The sequence below is a fragment of the Chaetomium globosum genome, genomic scaffold (assembly GCF_000143365.1).
Source record: "Chaetomium globosum CBS 148.51 scaffold_4 genomic scaffold, whole genome shotgun sequence".
NCBI classification, from domain to species: Eukaryota; Fungi; Ascomycota; class Sordariomycetes; order Sordariales; family Chaetomiaceae; genus Chaetomium; species Chaetomium globosum.
This window is the reverse complement of record NT_165979.1, coordinates 4504089-4523605: the sequence shown is the minus strand read 5'-3', so window position 1 is coordinate 4523605 and position 19517 is coordinate 4504089. Positions and strand designations below refer to the sequence as shown.

The following is a 19517-nucleotide window of genomic DNA, read 5'->3' as shown; positions in this document are numbered from 1 at the left end:
GTGCTCAAAACAATACCTCTACACCGTTGCCCCCCCGTCATCCAAGTCCCGATTGGCCGCTAGCCAGCCGGGATATCATCGTTGGAACGAGTCAACGGGCCGATAAACATGCCCACGACTTCCGTCTTGATATGCTTCACGTCAACAATATCCCTAGAGCACCCATGGTTAGCACACTCTGGAGGAGCTTGCGTAGAAGGACACAAAACATACCAGCCATCAGCCAGGCCACAATCATCCAGGCGCTCCAGATTCTGCCTCCCATTCTCCGCATGCCCAAACCTTACAAAATGTAAGCTCACCTGCGTCCGATCAAGCTTTCGCTTCTTGAGCTCTTCAATCAGACGCCGGACCGGCCTCTCGACACCGCACGCATCGGCGCTGTTGTTGGCGTGTCCCCAGTTGCCGTCGGTGAAGACGTAGACGCTGACTTTCTTGCGGGCCCAGGGGTTGATGTTGACTCCGAGGACCTTGTAGGGCAGGCGTGGAATGATGACGTTGTCGATCAGCTCGCCGAGGCGGCCTTCCATGAGGTGGCCATCGCCCTGGTACTGACAGGCGTTGACGAGGTCGTGTAGCCGGCGGATGCGGCGCGCCCGGAAGACTCTGCGAGGCCGCGACGCAAATGCCAGCTCCACCTGGTTCGGGTCCAACCGCTTGGCTATGCAGGCCAGCGCCTTGAACCCGTCTGAGATGGTCGCCCTGTCGGCAGCCATGCTGGACGAATCGTCGATGAAGAAGAACTGGTCCCGCCCGCTGAGGTTGTGCTCGAGGTAGTCCACCAGCTGCGCCGTTTCTGGGTCGGCCGGCTTCCCTTGGCGCATGGCGGCCTTGTATTGGTGAATTTGTGAGACGCCGATCTTGGGGGATGCGCTGGAGGAGGTGCGTTGGGAGGCGTCCGCTTGCCGAGGCTGCAACGATGAGGGGGGCAACGGTCGATCCGGGTTGGTATGCTGAGCATCGCGGGTGATTGGCTCGGGATCATCTCGTGTCAGATGCGGGCGTGTCGGGTTACCTGGCTTGGAAGGCGGGCAATCAAGTCCCAAACCGACACCCGGAAAAGTGGCGTCTGGTAGGGGAGGCGAGCCCGGCGACACACCGTCAAGGGTCGATTGCGGAGATCCCAACTCGGACCATAGTTGAGATTGCACCGTCAAGTCGGTAGCGCCAGACGGTGGTTGCATACAGGGGGTTGCCAGGAAGCGGCTGTCCATGAACTGCTCGAACGTTTCTCCAATGTCCCTGGCCAGTAGACGGTCCTTCGGAGATTGGACGAGCATGCACGCTTCGACCCAGTCGAGCACTTTGGGGGTAACGTCGTCCAAGACCTGGCAGCGCTCTCGGAGCCTCCTGTGCTCTTGCTCAACGACGGGCAGCGGCTTGATGCTATTATGGAAGCAACCCTCATATCCGCTGCCCTTGAACCGGGGGAGGTTTTCTTCGTGGTAGGCCTTGCGTAATCGGAAGTAGATTAGTTGTTCCTCGGCCCCGCCCACTACCCAAGCGGCAGCGTGGCTAAGAACGGCTCCCATTGAGAAGATGTCAGCCTTCGTGGTGATCATGTTTGTTCCTTTGTTGCGTTGGAAAGTATGACGACAGCACTCGGGTGAGCCTGGGTGAGATGTCAGCGTCTTCTCACAGAGACCGGGGGCATGGACGTACTGAATCGTTGATTGCCCTGATGGTCGAGCCCCATCGGCCCGCCGGATCTCACCTTGGCTGTTCTGACGCGACTATACAGGCCAAAGTCGGCTACTTTTGGCGTAAAGTCATAGGGAGACCCGGACGGCCCCTTCATGATAAGGATATTTTCCGGTCGAATGTCTTCGTGAATACTGCACACAGGTGGACTAACGTCAGTACTGCTTTATGGTTGGACGTGTCTCAGACCACCAGATGGGGAAGGGACCTACCCCCGGATGAGCTCGTCATCGTTGTACGACATGAGTTGGTGGATCCTGTCCAGGCCGGAGAAGACCTGGAAGAGGCTCCTCCAAAACAGCACCACATCCCCAACCGTAGAGGGAGGGCTGCACTTGCGGAAGAACTCGCCCAGATCTCCGCCGTCCGCATACTCCAGTATCAAACAGTACGAGCCGAGCTGCCGGAATGACCCATGGAACTTGACTACGTTCGGCGACGGGGCGACGCTGAGGCGTTGTAGCGCACGGCGTTCGTTCGTGTAAAAATCCTCATATTTCTTGTTGTGGTAGATTTTGAAGACAAATGTCTGCGAAACGAGGCGCTTGTTTCTATTCTGGAGGGCGGCGGCAAGCAATTAACACTGTGATCAAGCAGACGAGGGGTCCTTGGACGGAGGGGAAGCATACCAAACCAATCCGGTTATACTCGGGATGGATGTCGAAGCGATAAATGATGGCCGCGCTACCGTGGTCAATCTGATCGCCGAGAGTTATGGGCAGAACGCATTTGTCGTCGAGAAAGCGGTCGTATAGCTGATCGGCATCGAACTGCAGCGGGAAGAACTGCCACTGGTTCTCTACGACTCCGGCGAAGAAGTCGCGGTAGAAGGCCTCGTCGGGCCATTCGCTCGGGCGGCGGCGCAACGGCAACCTCTCGTCGGTGAGGTTGAGACTAATGAACAAGCGGGTGAGGAGGTAAAGAGTGTCGTGGTGGGTGTAGACGAGGGTGGAGAAGATGCGGAGGGTACTGCCGCCTGATGAAGTCGACGTCGATGTCGAGGCGTTCGGAAAAGGCGTGGAGCACCTTTGAGATGCGTGGCCTCGTCCAGTACCTTTGAAGTTCGCTGAGCGGGATGTACTGTCTCGGGTTTCCGGCGATATCGCAGCCGGTGTATTTGGGCTTGGTGTCGGCGACGAACTCGGCGAACCCCGAGAACGGCTCCAGGTTGACGCCAAGGGCCATGGCAGAGCCGCGACGGATTGGCGGGACTGGACGTGAATGAGGACCAGTTAGAAAATGGAATCGCTGTATGGTTCGTTAACCCCCGCTTCGTCTGGACAAACCCATGTCGTAGCGCCGCCGTCGTCGCTGGCGGGTCGGCGTGCACGGAGGGTGATGTTGATGAAGATTGGAACCGAGGATGCCCGATTGAACGAAATGGCAGTCCCAGAACAGAGATGGTTTGAAGAAAAGCGCCATCTGCGTGTCTTTTAGCAGCCTCACCCGCTGGTACTGTTGGTTCGGGGGAGGCAACCCGGATTGGAGGGCGCGACCTCCCTGGCGTCGGTTAAGCGCCAGGACCCCCATTCGCTGGTCGCCTGCGGCCTGCGGCGCGGGAGGCGGAAGGAGCCTTCAGCCCTTTTGGAGTTGCACAAAAATGCTTCAATGCGACCCTGAAATGCAAAAGCTGAGTAAGGAAGACGACAAGCTGAAGGAGATGAAACCGACATCAGGCACAGTACTGGCAAGGCTGGGTATAATTCACCAGTGGATGTATGGTTATACTCCAAGTATTTGTCCAAACTCCAGACTCCGTGCCGCTTTCCCAAACGCCTTGCCATTATTGATTCAAAAGCGCCAAAAAGAAACCACTAAAAACCCCCCACATTCATGGCCCCGTCCAAGAGAACCCCAACCCCGACTTCTCCTTGCCATTCCCGTTCACCACCACCGCGGACTGCTGCTGCTGTGAAGCACTGTCCAACCCCGTCGACATTGACGCCATCCCACCCAGTCCTTTCTCATCCGCATAACCCCCGCCGAAGCCACCGTCGAGACCCAGTGTCTTGGCATGGCGGCGGGCCCAGCGGCGCGCAAACGCGTACATGATGGCCCAGATGGCGATGGTAATAACGGTCAGGGGCAGGCAGATGGACAGGAACAGGCGCACGCCGGCGCCGCGCACCACCCAGTCGGTTCCGAGCGTGCCGTCGTCGTCCCAGTGCAGGACGCCGCTGCTGAAGAAGGTCTGGTGGGAGGAGGGTGTTAGCTTGGGTCTAGGGAGGAGTGGGTGTTCACTTGGAGGGGCTGCATACTACGACTAGTAAGAGAAGAGCTGGGATGCTTACTGCGATGAAGGTGCCTGGTAGGAAGATGAGAGTGAAGATGGTGATGACATGCATCGAGAGCGTCTCTTGCTTGGTCTTGACGGCGATTTCGTGCATCTTATGCGTCCACTTCATCATCTCGTCGCTTGATGTTTGCGCCACCACCTGGAACGCTTTGGATGTTTGAATGCTGGTGTGTTGGCTGAGGGCCTCGAACTGTGATGATCCTGTTAGGGACCGAGGGGACGGGAGCTCGACGGCTGCTGCTTACCATGTTTTTGTCGTTCTCCACGGTGCGGGAAAGATCGAGGAGGCGACGGCGGTGGGCAGCCAGGTCGCGAAGGACGGTGCGCACCCTTCGGAAGAAGACGGCTAGTTCTGCCTTGCATTGGTCTCCATTTAATAGCGTTGTGAACGCGTGCGAGGCGATGACCGTTTGGTACTGCTCTTGGACCTGGGAAACCACATCCTCGTTCTGTTCGAGCGCCATCAGAGACCGGTCAATCTCGTCGCCTACTAGGCCTAGCCGCTGCAGTTCGTTGAAGGAGAACCGCTCCTCCAATTCCGTTAGCTTCTCCATCAGGACGTCCCGCTCCGGCACGGGAGCTTTCTCTGGCACCGGGCTCTCCAGGCCTCCGGTAGCGCGCCGCAGGAACCCCGAGAGCGTTCGGCTAGTCATGCGAGTCGGTGTTGGGGGTTCGCGAGGGGTCGAAGGCTCCGACGGGACATCCTCGAGAAGGTTGTCTTGCCCGTTGCCGCGGCTCGTGGAGGATAACCGTGAGATCGTTCTTATGGTACCGCGTCGGGAGAAGCCGCTGCCGCGGCGCTGGAAGCTCTCGGCAAGCCTGACCGGGCTGGCAACGCCTTCGACCGGCGCAACCTTGGCATCGACAGAACGAGTCCGGAGCGTGTCCTCCATGCCGTCGATGTATTCGCTCCAGTACTCAACAGCCCACTCCAGCATGATGAGGTGCACCTGCAGGCTCGCTACGAAAGAACGCTCTGGCGTCCTCGGGGCATCGGGCCGCAAGTGTCTATCCGTATCGGTTGCGTCCTTGATGCGCTTCGCGAGCTCGCTGTTGCCTTTTAGGAGGATGTAGACGGCGCGACCGGTTTCCAAGTCCAGAGAATGATACATGGATGCGTGGCGTAGCGGCCATTGATTCTTCTCATCGGCCATGTTGCTTTTCTCAACCGTGAGGAGGTTGAAGGCGTGCTGCACTTGAATGCCCGACCTGCCCAAGTGCGATAGTCGCAGGGATGGGGCGTTCTCATCGAGGTAATTCTCGTGCCGGAACATGGCGTAGTTGAGTGGCCGGCTACGGGACCTGAAGGTAAACACCAAATCCAGGAACGATGGCATAACTTGATGGTAGGTCAAGAGCATCGTGAATTGTTCTCTGGAACAGCCTAGGGGGTCTCTTGAGGTCTTTGAATGTAAGAAGCTATTGCATTGCACTAGGTTAGCCACTCTGAAAAGTCTACGAAAACAAGCGGCAAGATTCAAGAAAAACCCAGCGGGCCGACTAACATGAACCGCCACCACGGGTCCTTTTCCTCAGGATCAAGATGGGCCTCGACATCGTCCACCTTCTCGAGCAGCCGCCCTCGATCGAACGCCACGGCATCATCCTGAAGATCACGGACGTAGAGTGCCCGGTGTGATTTGTGAAATACGGCTCCTTGGCTCAGACGTGTCTGGTAAGATTTCTGGGTATGGCCAAAAGCCTCTGTCCTCAAAAGGGTTAAGGGGTAGTCCTTTGAGCGCTGACAGCACGCAGCGAACTCTGCCGCAAGATGGTTGTCAACTTGGGTCGTCATGATGGCTTCGTAAATTCGTGAGTGCTGAACCAGCAGCAACGATTCTCATTGGCGGTTGGATTAGGTTAGGACTGCGGGGAATTGGGCAAGGAACCGGCGCCGTGACGTTGCCAGCTTTTTAGAATGTGCGGCTCCGTCAATAAACAAAAGACAAACCCCTGGTGATCAGAAGGTTGCACACGCTGAACACGCGTGTTCCTGAGAACCGTAAGTTGGCCTCCGCCGAGGCAGATTTCGGGCGAACCGCTGAGCCCAACCAACCACAGCCCAGAACCGACTAGCGCGGTACCGGGCCGCCTGACACGAGTGGCGGATCATGGCTGAGCCACCCTGCCCGGGCGTGCCTGCCCATGGAGCCCCAGCTGGTCACATCCCCCAAAACACCCAAGAGGCCTCTCCTGTGGCGTGGAATTACTGTGTAACCGGCACTTTTGGCCAGCATTTCACCTCATGCCGGATGATGGGCCGTATCACGCGCCAATTACATGCATTGAATTTCGGCAGTCTGATTTATTCTCGACCTAACTATCCACACAAGGACGGCCGCCACCTGCCAACGGGCGCCAATACCGAACCCAACATGGGGAAAGCCGAGAGCCGTGAAATCAACCCCCAAGGAAGTCCGCGTCGTCGCTATTCAGCCTCACATACTCATCGATATACTCGATTTGGCTCTGTGGTTCCCATGAAAAATCAGCCCTACCCACGGCGACCTGGAGCCTGAAGGTTTCAACAAAGACTCAAGTTGACTCACCCTCGTCAAGGCCTTGGGAGTCTCGAATGTGTAGAACTCCTTGCCGTCTACCGACAGCTGTGCACGAACATAAGCACCCGCCCAGAGGAAGAGTAAGATCGGCTGTGCCGGAGGGGTCTTACTTGGATATCAAAATACCTGTAGCCTGGGAACTGAGTCCGCAAATAGTCCTCGAGGAGGTCGCTGCGCAGGCGGTACGTGGAAACTGAGCCTCGGACCATGGTAGTTTTTGTCCCGCTTCTGAATGGAGAATGTTGGGAGAAGTGAGTAAAGAGATGAGGCACACAGCCTGATGATGATTTATTTTAACTCTTCGCTTCTTACCCCGCCGCAGCCTGCAGTCCCATTCCCGGGACCAACAAGCCGACAAGGCTCCCGAGTGCCCGGGTCCCTCTCGTCGGATATCGAACGAGTGGGTTAGGGTTAGGCAGAGAGGTACTCGGGCACGTCGGGAATCCAGAACGATCCATTGAATGATCTCTTTCCCCTTGACTCATTTTGCACACATCACCAACTCTACACTTCAGCAACAAAACCAATCCATCGTCCGAATTCTATTATCAAGCCACGGCTGTCTTTTGGTTTTATCAAATGCTCTTGTGCTCTTCATCAAATTTCATTTTATTCAAAACACCATCTGAATGATCGTCAACGACAGCGTACTTGCAGATACAGACATCGCGCAACCTCACAGCACCTGATACCGCACCTACCCGGGCACTAAGCAGTCAAGCTCCCCGTCAAGCGCACATCCCTCGAACTCGCACCAACCGAAACCGTAAACTCGCCCGCCGGCACCACCCACTGGCCGCGCCCGGCATCCCAATAACTCAGATCGCGACGGCGCAGGTTGAAGGTCGCGACGCCCGACGCCCCCGGCTCGAGCTTGAGCTTGGCGAACCCGCGCAGCTGCTTGGGCGGCGTCGAGGGGGCCGCCGACGGCAGCGTGATGTACAGCTGCGCCACCTCGGCGCCCTCCACCTCGCCGCTGTTCGTGATGGACGCCGTGACCGTTGCGACAGTCTCCCAGAGGTCGGCCGCGCCGCCGGGTATGGTCTCGCCTGAGGCGGGGCCGGCCGTTACGGTGGAAGTGACGGAGAGGTCGGCGTAGGTGAATTCGGTGTAGGCTGGTGAGGTGGGGAGGTCGGGTTAGTGCACTGTTGATGAGAAAGGGAGGGGGGGGGAAGCTGGAGTCGGGGATACTCACACAAACCAAAGCCAAACTCGTACCGCGGCTCAATCTTGGCGTTGTCAAAGTGCCGGTAGTCGACAAACAGGCCTTCGGTGAACTTGTCGTTACTGCCCTTGGAGGGGGCCGTGCCATAGTCCTCGGGGCGCTTGGCGATGGAGTAGACCAGTTTGCCTGAGGGCGAAGTCAGGCCGTACAAAACGTCAACTAGCGCGTTGCCGTTCTCCTGACTCGGCAGGCCGGCCCACACAACCGCCTTGACACCCTCCGTCGCCAGGATGGTCTCGAGGATGATGGGCCCTGTGCTGTGCACTACCACGATGGTGTTCTTGTTGGCCGCGGCCACCGCCTTAACCAGCGCGTTGCCGTCGTGCCACGGGTCCAGGTGGTTGCGGTCGCCGGCGTGGCCCTCGACCGTGATGTAGCCCTCGCCCGAGTCCGCCGTGATCACCACGATGGCCACGTCGGCGCCCGACACCACGCCCGATACGCCGTTGGTCGAGTCCGAGTTGTGCAGGCTGAGCGTGGTGCCGTCGGCCTGGGCGCGCGTCTTGAGCGCGTCGTAGGGCGCCACAAAGTAGGGGTAGTTGACGGACCCGGACCCCCAGCCCATGCCGAGCGCGCCCGTGTTGCAGCCCTTGTCGACGCACGCGTTGGGGCCCGCGCTGTTGACCGAGGCCGCCGATCCGACGAGAGCCACCTTGCCTGGCTTCTTCAGCGGGAGCACGCCCTCGTCGTTCTTGAGCAGCACGATGCCGTCGCGCGCCACCGCCCGCACGTTCTCCTTGTGGTTGCCCTGCACGTTGGCGTTGATGTTGATGTTGGGGTAGCCCGAGTTCTGGCCCAGGAGGTACCATGAGGTGAGGATGCGTTTGGCCATGTCGTCGAGCCGGTCGCGCGAGACCCGGTTGCTGTTGACGGCGTTGCTGAGCTGCGGGCCCCAGAGCACGTTGTTGCCGTTGTAGTCGCTGCCCGGCATGGTCATGTCCATGCCGTTGTTGGCGGCGCCGTCGGTCGTGTGCTGCGCGTTCCAGTCGCTGACGACGTAACCCTTGAAGCCGAGCTCCTTCTTGAGCAGGCCGTTTTGGGCGTGGTCGTTCTCGCAGCCCCACGAGCCGTTGATCTTGTTGTAGCTGCACATGACGCTGGCCACGTTGGCGTGCACGGCGTCGGCGAAGGGCCACAGGTACAGCTCGTGCATGGTGCGGTCGTCGACGTCGCTGCTGATGGTCTCGCGGTTGAGCTCCTGCTCGTTGACGATGTAGTGCTTGGCGCACGCCTGCACCCCCGCCGACTGCAGCCCCTCGATCGTCTCGGCCATGGCGATGCCCGCCAGGTACGGGTCCGTCCCGAATCCTTCCCAGTTGCGCCCGCCGTGCGGGATCTTGCCCAGTGCCCCGGCCACGGGGCCCAGCAACACGTGGATGCCGCACCCCTTGGCCTCGGCCCCGAGGTACTCGCCGCGCTGGCGCATCAGCTCGGTATCCCATGTCGAGGCGGCTTGGACGCCCGGGGTGAAGGCCGTCGAGCCGGTGCCGAAGCGGATCCCGAGCGGGCCGTCCTGTAGGCAGAGCTGCGGGTAGTTGATCGAGTTGATGGCGGCCGTGTTGCCGACACAGGGACCCTTGTCCCAGCCGATGCCCGTCACAATGCTGATTTTGTCTTGTTGTGACATCTTTGCCAGTGCGGTTTTGGCTGAGGCCTCAGCCGCAGCCCAGTCGGCGGCCTCGAGGGCCTCGACCCGCGCAAGCACCGCCGCTGCGAGCAGCGCAAAGTTGCGGAGCGTCGTCATGATGGGCGACGTCGTCCGGTGGTACCTAATGGTGGGAATTCGGAATCGTCCACGTCGTGTAACTAGGGGGGGTGTGATGTTGCCCCTGGCCGATGTCGTCCGAGCCGTGCTGGCCCAGTCCTGGGGAGGCAAGCCGCGGCCATCTTATAATAAGCCATCGCTCGGGGTAGAAGAACCCTTCCCTCTCTAGCTCGTTCCGCATTACCCCAGTTCTTAGCTTCCCCTCAGCGAGCGCCGAGATTTAATCCTCTCAGTGATATTCGGCCCCGCACCCGCCCATCTCACCCCAGATCTGGCAGAGCGTCTGCGAATCAACCGCGCATCGACTGCGACCCTGATCAGGGCAAGCAGCGCTCGGCACCATCGTCCCGAAGTGGACAGGCGGGAGCTCGGGCTGTCGCCGTCAGGTACAGTAGTAGTCAGTGCCACTGAAGCGACTGAATACCGGAGTCCGTCCGCGGGCGTGGTGGCGTGACGGCCTAAGTGGCTGGCAAGCGTGGGAAAATCTTTCTGCGGCCTGGGATAAATGACGCTAGCACTGGCTAAGAAAGCTGGGGTGCATGAAGCGGGATCGGCATTGGGGTCCCTGGGCCCGTTGGGGGAGTCATTGGGACGCTCGACGATCAAGACGATGCAAGGCCGCTGCCGAATGACGCTCTGCTTGCCGGCATGAGGCCGGCGCGGCGAGCGCCATGCCGTTGGCCCGTCCCAGTTTACGCGGCAAGCGACTGGTCAATTTCACTGGGGGTATTGGGGAAAGACTCAGAGACCGGCACTGACTGGTCAGGGGCTGGGGAGACTGCCCATCACCGCCGGGCCGCATTGCCCGCTATTAATTGGACCGCCTATATCTCCCGCTGTGGCAGGTGGACCGTCCCCTATAACCCCGCAAACCCGCCTGGGTAATACCGACATACCAAGATCTGTAAAGGGCGAAGTGAGGTAGTTTCGGATCTCCTCGTCCCGGATGTCACGTCACGGGCTGGCCACGATTCGCGGGCTTCAACGCGAGTTACGTGAGCAGCATCGAGTAAAAGAACATATTGAACATGGGAAATGGTGCCCGCGGTGCACTCTTGCGCGTATGGTTCCGGTTCGACCGTTGATCCATCCCGAGTGACGAAGTGAGCGCTCGTCGCTTTGGCTCAACCGCTTGCGTAACCGCCACGGGAGCAACAGGGGTGAAAGCACGAAGCTGAAGCTTGTAGAATATCCCAGAAGGCCCTTTTCTGGTTCTAGCAGAGGCGGAATTCCATACAGGGACGCTTCAAGCTCAACCAAAAGCAGCAATGCCGTGGATGGGTATGAATCAACCGCTATGGTCTATTGGTTTCGAGGCTTTAAGAGAAGCTTTTTACCACCGCTTCAAAGCGGAGTCCCTGCATTCAAGTATCACCTCCGTAGCTTTCGAACCTCATTGTAAAGCCCGACAGAGCAGAGGCCTAAACTCAAAAGCGAGACCGCGAGTACAGATGTGAAAACGGTTGCCTAGAAGAACCTGGTCAGAATAATTTGCAGCCATAACATCTATAGCCGAATTGGAACTAATCAGCACGCGACGCCTTACGATAGAGCCTAGGCCAACAAGCTTATCCCGTCGTACACCAGGATATTCAACCCTGCTGTGAACAGATACAGGCTCCCGTTCAGGAACATGACGGGAATCTGCCATGTGTAGCTCTGGGCAGAGGTCATACGAACCGACACTCCAGTGGTTCTGATTTGGGTGTCAGGGTCGGGGCAACCGCTTAGAAGCCTGCGGATCATGGGGAGTCCCTTTTCGTCGTTCGTACTGAGGCGGCTTAGGCCTATCAGCTGCTGAGTAGACGATCCGATTGAGCAGAGAGACACGGCGAGCGCGCTGTACCACAAACTCTTCACCAGATGGAGAGCAACGGGGTCGCCGACGGTATCCGAGGTAAACTGTTTCCAAGTCAAAGAACTCGACGTGACACTGCCTGTCAGAGTTGCCTGATGAGCGCCAAAGTGAGCGGACTAACCGAGGTATAAAATAAGAAGAGTTCCTTGCGTATTGCCTTGCTTACTGGCAAATGGTTTATCGATGGGGCTTTTGTAGACTGGAAACAAATGCCGCGGTCGCTCCTCTGGGTCTGTGGAGAAGGTATGCACTAGTAGTATCATTCATTCCGCTGCAACGGACATTCTACGGCTATTATCATCACCCGCAGATGAACCACGCCACTTCGATGGGTCAGGTCTGAGCTGACGTGTTGGTATCATCACTCTCTGGTGGGGACTGGCAAGATCATCCTGACCTCGATCATCATCGACGAGATCCAACAGCAGCATCTCGGAGCGCTGGCCTTTTTCTACTTCACTTTCCGGGAGAGGGATGCCCAGGACCTCTTTTGCGTCAAACACGCCATCCCCTCTCAGCTTGTTCGCCACCTCACACGGGAAGATGCACGGGAGAAGGGCAAATTCCACATGCCCCAGGCCTTTTGCAGCCTTTGCGATAAATACAGCCCTTCGGGCCATCCGACTCTGGAAGACTTGGACAAGACATTGGCCAAGGTACTCGGGGAATCGGCCGAGACCTATATCTTCATTGATGCCATGGACGAATGCCCGTCGCCCTCGGACCGGGCCGATGTGATATCCCTCCTAGCCTCGCTCTCTCATGGCCCACAACCAAATATCCACGTCTTGATGACCAGCCGCCGGGAGGGGGACATCGACACTGCAATCCGCGGTCTCCCGGGTGGCACGGTCACGACCCTCTCCCTTGCCTCTGTGCAGGTGGAGATCGACAAGGACATCAAAAACCACATCCTTGAGAACATGAGGCGCGAGCCTTACCGCAGTTGGAGTTCGAATCAGCAAACCAAGGTTGTTAACGCCCTCAGCAGCCGTGCCGGAGGTAGCTTCCGTTGGGCGTGTCTGCAACTGGAAGAACTCCGAGAGAAGCCAAGGGAGATAGACATCGACCGAGCCCTTTCGCAACTCCCTGGGGACCTCCAAGAAACGTACGAGCGCATCCTTCAGCGGATCGCGAGTCAACGATGCCATCGAAATAGCCATGCTGGAGGCCGCAAAGCACAAGCACCAGCCTAAGCCGGGCAGTAGGCACTATCGTGTGTCGCTCTCGTCGTCACCTTTGCGCAATAAACCCTCTTGGCTCCGACGTTTTACCTCAGTGGTGACAATGGCGCCTGACGCGGAAGAACGGGCCGGCAAGGCGGAAGGCTCCCCGGTCCCCGATGATGACTACTACGTCTCGTTGGAGCCCGAAACCCGATTCCCCAGCGTCGAGTGGATTCAGCGCATCCTATCTGGCCTTGTGATCATCGAGAACGACGACAACTATTACGATTGGGGGGCGAAAGACAACAAAGTCTCCTTCGCCCACTTCTCCGTGAAGCAGTATCTGGAGAGCACCAGCGCAAGCCCTTCGCATTTCCATCTCGACAAAACCGAGGGGAAATGGCTCGTCTTCAATAGCGGTTTTGGCTATCTTTACCACTACGACCGTCTCCACCCCAAGCTGGGTTTCGACGCAGTGCGGGACCCCGTCTCCCGCATGCCGTTCGTCGAGCTCGACAGAGGGGAGTTTGCGTACTTCCTCTTCAGGGAACTACCCAATTTGGCCCGGGTTCTAACCCAGGGAGGAAACGACAACGTCGCCAAACTCAAACTTGACGCAATACAACGTCGGTGGTTCCGCATCACCAACGACCACGCGAACTTGTGTACCCGGGTCGTCCTCTTTTCAGCGTACAGGTCGGGGAACGTGAAGCTCGTCAAGCATCTCATCTCTGATTGGGAGGTAAGCCCCGAGCACTGGGCCGTGGAATTTAGCGACTTGGAGATTTGAAATTCCTGAGGACCGTGAACGGGCTTGACATCGACCCCCGGAATATATTTGGTATTACCCCGTTGCATGGGAAGCATGCCCATGAGCTTTTCAAGCAAGTTGGGTTCATGAAGCTGTAGCTACGTATCTACCTGGGTACCTGGGAGGAGGAAATCAATCATTTGATGGGGCGCTTGCAAGTTGAAGGGGAGCGGCATGTTGAGAAGAGCGGCAGGTCACGACACTGAGACCATGGATCAGATATTGGAAATTACTTCGTTGTAAGCATGCATGCTTGGGTTGGGCAAAACAACGCTGGAGCAGGTTATAACTCAAAGAAAGCCAAAGGTCAAACATGGGGCGCCATGCCTAGCGAGTGGTTCCCCCCGTGAAACACAACAAACTGCGATCGAAAAAAGATGTCGCCCCAGATCTCAAATTGTGACATGGTGCGTTGGATGCCGCCGAAGCATTCTATTCTCAGGTCAGCAACCTTGTACCAGAAAGGGAGGATACCTAGCCTACCGTCGTCTTGGAACCTCCCAAAGTTGATATCCGGCCCCCTGACTATAGCAGTGTACACACCGCCGACATCAACCAACAGATTCGGAAGCGTGCTGTTGCACGGGAACGTCATCCCCCCGGCGGCCGGGTTCCGCTTCGCGCCGGCCACATGGCTGTAGTACTCGTCCGACAACTCCTTCGAGACCAACATGAGAGTCGTGCCGGTATCAACAATAGCCTGCGCACCCGGCATTTGTGTCCAGGTGCTGCCGACCCCAAAGCCCGTCGACGAAACCTGCCAGAACCCCCTCTTTGTGTCGGCCGGGATCCATGACAGCGCCCTCGCAAACTTGGAAGCATCAATGCGGCCAAACTCGTAGGCGCCGGTGGTGTCCTTGCGCAGGTCGACGGTGAAGAGCGGCTGGGCAAGGGAAGGCATGACGTTCTCGAAGAAGGTGCTTTGCTTGGTCGGCTTGACCGTGCTGAGTTGGGAAAAGGCGAGGCCCAGGAGCCCGTCGACGTTGGTGTCCGCGACGAACTCGGGCGACACGGCGGTAGCCATCTGGACGGCCTGGTTTGCCACGACGGCGCCGCCGACGTCGACCATGTCGGTCCCCACGTTCCCGGACGCGCTGGTACCGTCGCCGTAGAGGATAGAGAAGTTGGCTCCGGGGAGCTGCTTGAATGTGGGCGAGAGAAAGTGGTTGTACGTGCGGTGCCCGGCCCTGGAGGATGTGGGGAGTTGCGTGCTGAAGACCCAAAGGTCGGCCGACCCAGAGTCGAGTGCCAGGTTGACGATCTGGCCGCCTATCTCGATGGGCGAAATGTATTCGATGCCCCCGTTGGCAGGGGTTGCTGAGACCGACCCGACAGCGGCTACCGGGCGAGTAGTGGTATCCACGTGGGTGAGCTTGAATGCCTGGGGGGCCACCCCTGAGCGAGCGTCATCAGACGGGGCGCCATCCTCAGGCTGGTCGTCAAAGGAATCTAGCAAGTCTTGCGGGATGGGCATCCGGTACTTCTGGTACGTCTTCAACAGCTCCCTCGGACCATCGTAGCGTTTGAAGTTGGGGTTCTTGACTCTTTCAACCTTGAATGACCGTTTCTTGACGGAGGGTGCGGCGAGAAGGGACGGTGCCCAAAGCAAAATGAGAATGAATCTCATGAAAAAGAACGACATGGCCATGGCAGCCAAAGGAGAATAGGGGCAGGGAATGGGGTGGCTATTATTAGGGTGAGGATAGGCACATATTCACATCAAAGAGTGACAGGCATGGGCATGAGAGTCCGGAATTCACCCAAGTTCCAGGTTGGGTGATGCGATGAACGGAGAATGAATGAATGCCCTTTGGAAAGAGCGTTGAGAGAGTTGGTCGGAAGAAGCAGTCACCAAGGACAAAGCCAAGGGGAAAAGAAGGTGAGAATGGAGCAGATAAATCAGATCAAAACTTCTTGATCAACTTCTTGAGCGCGAAAGACAAAATGAATTGATTCCCCAAACAGGCTTCTCCCCATCGTCATTCCACGGGCTCTTACACAAGAATTCCAGCATGCCAGCATAGCTAATCTACCATTGGGGCAGGTCAAAAGACTCAACAGATCAATGGATCACAGATCAATGCGTGGTGGATTAATCAGGAGATCCCGTGTCACAAGACGGAATGTAAAAAGCCAGAATTCGAAAGTGCCCAGCCAGGTGAAAGAATGGCCAAGAAAGCAGAGGGGTGTGCTAAAGTGAAGGCTACCACCTTGTTGCCGGATTGCATTGCTTCAGGACGGGACAGACACAAAGCTAAGCAAGCAAGCAAGCAAGCACAGGGAATGGATGTGCGGGAGCGCAAAGGAAAGATGCAGGTACATTGGTACATGTACGATGCCGGGGATACCTGCAGGAACTCCTCTTACCTCTTGAACGTCATTGACCCACTGCTTTTCTCAAAAAGACCCAGCCACAAAACTGAGTCTTTGATGGTCGACAGAATTGTGTAAGACTCTGCAACTCTTCCAAAGGATGGAAATTGCTGCCCGCATGTTGAAAGGATTGGGGAAAAAAAAAGCCTGGCAGAACGCGTCATTCGCCGCTGACAACCCCGCGCCCGCCCCCAACTGCAATGGCGCGTCTAACACGTGACTCTCGCAGGCCCTCAATGGGTGGTGGCCTGGCCGTCCGTTTCGGAGCAGACGGGCGTCCCCGCTTCACCGTCCAACCTTTCTGCGAATGATCCGCGCCATCATCAATGCTCAGTGCCACAAAAAAACGGTGTCCCTTTCAGCCTGCAACTTCTCGGCCGGGCGCTGAAAAGACATGTCTAATCTGGAGATGTCCTTCATAGGAAGATTTCTTATCGCGTCATTCTGAGTCGGCGCACTTTCCATTGCGACGAGAGAGACCAAGTTTTGGGGGCTTTTTTTTCTCGCTTGGAACTCGGGAAATCGCGGTCTGCACTGCTTCTGGTTCAGCGCACTCACTTTTAGTGTTGGGGATCGCCCCCTCCGTTTCACGCCCTTCCGCTTCAGTCTGAGTGCCGCCCCCCCAGTCAGTCGCCAAACTCCATTGCCCGCTACGACGGCCACACCCGTCCACCTTCGTTCCGAGTCGCACGACTAAAAACCAAAAACCGTGCGATCTCCTCCACGCCGACCCGGAGGGTTCCACCCGCGCGGACTGCCATGTCCGACGAGGACTTCTCGGCCGCCGGCGGAGGCACCGGTAGGGTGGCTGGCCCGGGCAAGCATCGAGGGCCTCGGTTCACTTGGAATCCTCAGTACGAGGCCACCTTCTTTCGCTCCCTCTGCGAGTCTGTCTCGCTCGGCCTGCGTGATGGTAGTACCTTCAAGCCCGAAGCGTGGGAGCATGCCATGGCCGCCCTCATCGAGAAGCACAACGCATATGCCAACAAGGGCCATCTCATCAACAAGACCGACAATGCCCGGAAGAAGTATCGCCTCTGGCGCGGCTTGCGCGAGGACCCCGAATTCTACTACAATCCTCAAACCCGCACCGTGACGGCCACCGATGACGCATGGTCGCGCCACCTCCAGGTACGCAGCAGCAGCGCGCCGCACCCCCGTGGGCGTGGGGACGGGACCAAGACTAACCACGTTTGGTGACTACAGAAAGAGCCGCTCGCTCGCTCCCTCCGCGCCCGACCATTCGAGCATGAAGATTACTACGAGATCCTGTTTCCCGACGTCATCGGCTCCGGCGGCGCGCCGAAACGACTGACGAAACCGCGCCGGAAGGGGACCGACACGGCCAACGGGACAGAAGAGTCAGAGGCGCCAGGGACTGCCATCATGGACCTGCTCACCGACACGGCCTACATCAACCCCAGCCAGACGCACATCCCACCGCCGATGCAGCCCGCCATGACCGCTCCGATGGGCGTCCACCCCCCGCCTCAACAACACAGGGCCCCAGCGAATACGATGCCGCCACCACCGCAACCGGCGCGGTCCTCGGTCTCCTCCTCTTCGGCGCTAACCCCGCCCGAGGAGACGGCCCTTCAGTCTCGCAAGCGCTTGCAGGCGCCAGATAGCAATTCCTCGGCCGGTCACCCCCCCGACAAGCGCCGTCGTACCGCTGCCCCGGGCTACCTCGACTTGACTCAACAGCAACAGCAGCAGCAGCAACAACAACAACAGCAGCAGCAGCAGCAGCAACAGCAACAGCAACAGCAACAACAGCAGCAACAACAACCCCCACCGCCTCAACAAAACACCATCACGACCCCGACGACTCTCCCGCAGTCCTCCATTAACCCCTCGATACTCCCACCGACCACAACCCCCGGCGGGACAGGGGGAGGCGGAGCCGGCGTCGTCGGAGGGAGCTCAACGGCGCTCGCCGACGCGCTGCACTTCCTCGCGGAAGCGCTGCGCAACAACAGCAACAACGGCGGCGGCGGTGGCGCGGCGGGGCGCGGGGGGCCCAATAAGCCGAGCCCCGGGTGGCAGGAGCAGGCCATGGACATGTTCTTCCGTGACTTTGTCGCCGAGGACATGGACCTACAGCTCAAGATTGCGGAGAAGGTTCTTACCGATGAGAACAAGGCCATGGTGTTTTGCAAGATGCCCGATGTCCTGCGAAGGCACTGGGTCAAGCGGCTGAGGGAGGTGCACAATAGGATTGCGTAGTCTCCTTTCGGGCGGTTGGCCTGGGCTGGTTGGCTGGTTGGCTTGTTGGCTGGGCTTGAATGGTGTTGAATGGGGTGGGAGTGGAGTGAGGTTGGTGTTGAGGGGGCTGGCTGGGGTGGTGAGAGGGGCGTGAGAGAGTGAGGGTTTGAAGCACAGAAGAGAGAAGTGAGAAGTGAGAGAGCGAGATGATGATATGACCATGGGGTGAGTGAGAGACGTGGATGTGGGTTGGTTACTGGGACTATCTGCTTGATACGATACCTTGCTCCGGAGCTCTGTTTTTGCTGATTTGCATGGCGGCGTTAATGGGCTCTCTGGTAATCGCCCCGGCTGGGATGTGCTGTGCTCTTTGTATTCTGCTCGGGGGTAGGGGGCGGGGGGGGGGGGGGATGGCCGGTATGTACGTGGATGCGCCGTACTCGGTCCCTTGTTTCTGCGTGTTGTGGGTTGCTCTCTCTGTTCTTCAAAGGTTGTCTTTCACGGCGTCGCTCTGATACCACCTGTATTCATACGCTCTTGGGCCGCAAGTTTGGGATGGACTCGGCTTCTAGTAATGGCATGATCTTGTCTGGTTTGTTGGGAGTTGTGGATTGCCTGTCACTGTCATGTCTCGGTCCAGCATGGGCGCATCATATGTTGCGTTGCCACTTTCACAACAGACAGAAATGGTGCGTCAACGAATTCGATTGATGCTAGGTATTCTCATGCTCGATCACAACAGCCGCCCACCAAAAAGCCGCCTTCACCTGAACCAAACGCCTCAACCTGCCGCCGCCGCCGTACACTTAACCACCCTGACCTGGGCTTACATGTCAATCTCAATGCCTCTTACAAAAGGAAGCCGAGGTGGGAGAGCATACCTTTGTGTGGAGAGGTGCCTACCCCCTCTAGGGGTGGGAGGAGCAGCCGGTGCACGAGCAGCTGTCGCCGCAGTTGCAAACTCCGTTTCCGCACATGGTGATGGTTGTTTGGGTTGGTGGTGGGTAGATGGTTGGTAAGTGTTGCTTTCGCTGTTGAGATACTGACTGAGTCTGTTGCGAGATGAGAGATAAGAGAGAGAGAGATCCGGGAACTGAGAGAGGGGTCACGGGAGTATTTAACTACTTATCTGTCTCTAAGCGCTTACACTGGTCTTCCCCCCTTCTCCCCCCTAGTCTTCAACGTCCCCACCACCCTGAAGCACCCCCTCTCCTTCCACGGTGGCGCCAGAGAGGGGCCAGCTGACCTCAACCCAGGTTCCACGCCAAACCCCTTCTTTCCCACCCCATCTGTCACGCACGCGGTGGGCTCCCGAAATGCCCCCCCGCCAGAGGAGTTGCCCCGCTTCGCCATGTTGGTACATACATGATACGTGGGTGTGGGCGTGGCGTGGCGGGTGGGTTGGGGGAATGAAAAGGCAGACAGGCAAAGGCCTGCACAGACGCCCTGCCGCAGGACCCCGGTGCCCGGGCGAGCAAGTTTACGCGCATATTTTGGGGTGTGGGGGTGGGGACCCGGTGGTGATACAGGGGTGTGGGAGGACGGACTTGGAGGGT

The 19517-nt window shown here is 58.1% G+C and overlaps 6 protein-coding genes across 6 annotated transcripts; 2 read left to right on the top strand and 4 right to left on the bottom strand.

Annotated features, from left to right (window-relative positions):
- Nucleotides 1–59: 59 nt before the first annotated feature.
- Nucleotides 60–5792, bottom strand: CHGG_05194 (uncharacterized protein; the record flags this gene model as incomplete). Its single annotated transcript, XM_001224407.1, has 11 exons — nt 60–153; nt 214–1570; nt 1663–1835; nt 1914–2257; nt 2331–2670; nt 2756–2912; nt 3158–3317; nt 3590–3892; nt 3993–4187; nt 4243–5416; nt 5503–5792. The coding sequence occupies 11 exons, from the start codon at nt 5790–5792 to the stop codon at nt 60–62; spliced, it is 4587 nt and encodes a 1528-aa protein (XP_001224408.1).
- Nucleotides 5793–6397: 605 nt separating this feature from the next.
- CHGG_05193 (uncharacterized protein) lies at nt 6398–6767 on the bottom strand (the record flags this gene model as incomplete). Its single annotated transcript, XM_001224406.1, has 2 exons — nt 6398–6505; nt 6669–6767. The coding sequence occupies 2 exons, from the start codon at nt 6765–6767 to the stop codon at nt 6398–6400; spliced, it is 207 nt and encodes a 68-aa protein (XP_001224407.1).
- A 499-nt stretch (nt 6768–7266) lies between these two features.
- Nucleotides 7267–9527, bottom strand: CHGG_05192 (uncharacterized protein; the record flags this gene model as incomplete). Its single annotated transcript, XM_001224405.1, has 2 exons — nt 7267–7673; nt 7754–9527. 2 exons carry the CDS (start codon nt 9525–9527, stop codon nt 7267–7269), a joined length of 2181 nt encoding a protein of 726 aa, XP_001224406.1.
- A 2051-nt stretch (nt 9528–11578) lies between these two features.
- Nucleotides 11579–13362, top strand: CHGG_05191 (uncharacterized protein; the record flags this gene model as incomplete). The annotated part of the gene is made up of 3 exons (XM_001224404.1): nt 11579–11649; nt 11744–12514; nt 12615–13362. 3 exons carry the CDS (start codon nt 11579–11581, stop codon nt 13360–13362), a joined length of 1590 nt encoding a protein of 529 aa, XP_001224405.1.
- Nucleotides 13363–13857: 495 nt separating this feature from the next.
- Nucleotides 13858–15031, bottom strand: CHGG_05190 (uncharacterized protein; the record flags this gene model as incomplete). The annotated part of the gene is made up of 2 exons (XM_001224403.1): nt 13858–13880; nt 14092–15031. The coding sequence occupies 2 exons, from the start codon at nt 15029–15031 to the stop codon at nt 13858–13860; spliced, it is 963 nt and encodes a 320-aa protein (XP_001224404.1).
- A 518-nt stretch (nt 15032–15549) lies between these two features.
- On the top strand, nt 15550–17982 carry CHGG_05189 (uncharacterized protein; the record flags this gene model as incomplete). Its single annotated transcript, XM_001224402.1, has 3 exons — nt 15550–15830; nt 16383–16887; nt 16963–17982. 3 exons carry the CDS (start codon nt 15550–15552, stop codon nt 17980–17982), a joined length of 1806 nt encoding a protein of 601 aa, XP_001224403.1.
- Between the last annotated feature and the right edge of the window lie 1535 nt (nt 17983–19517).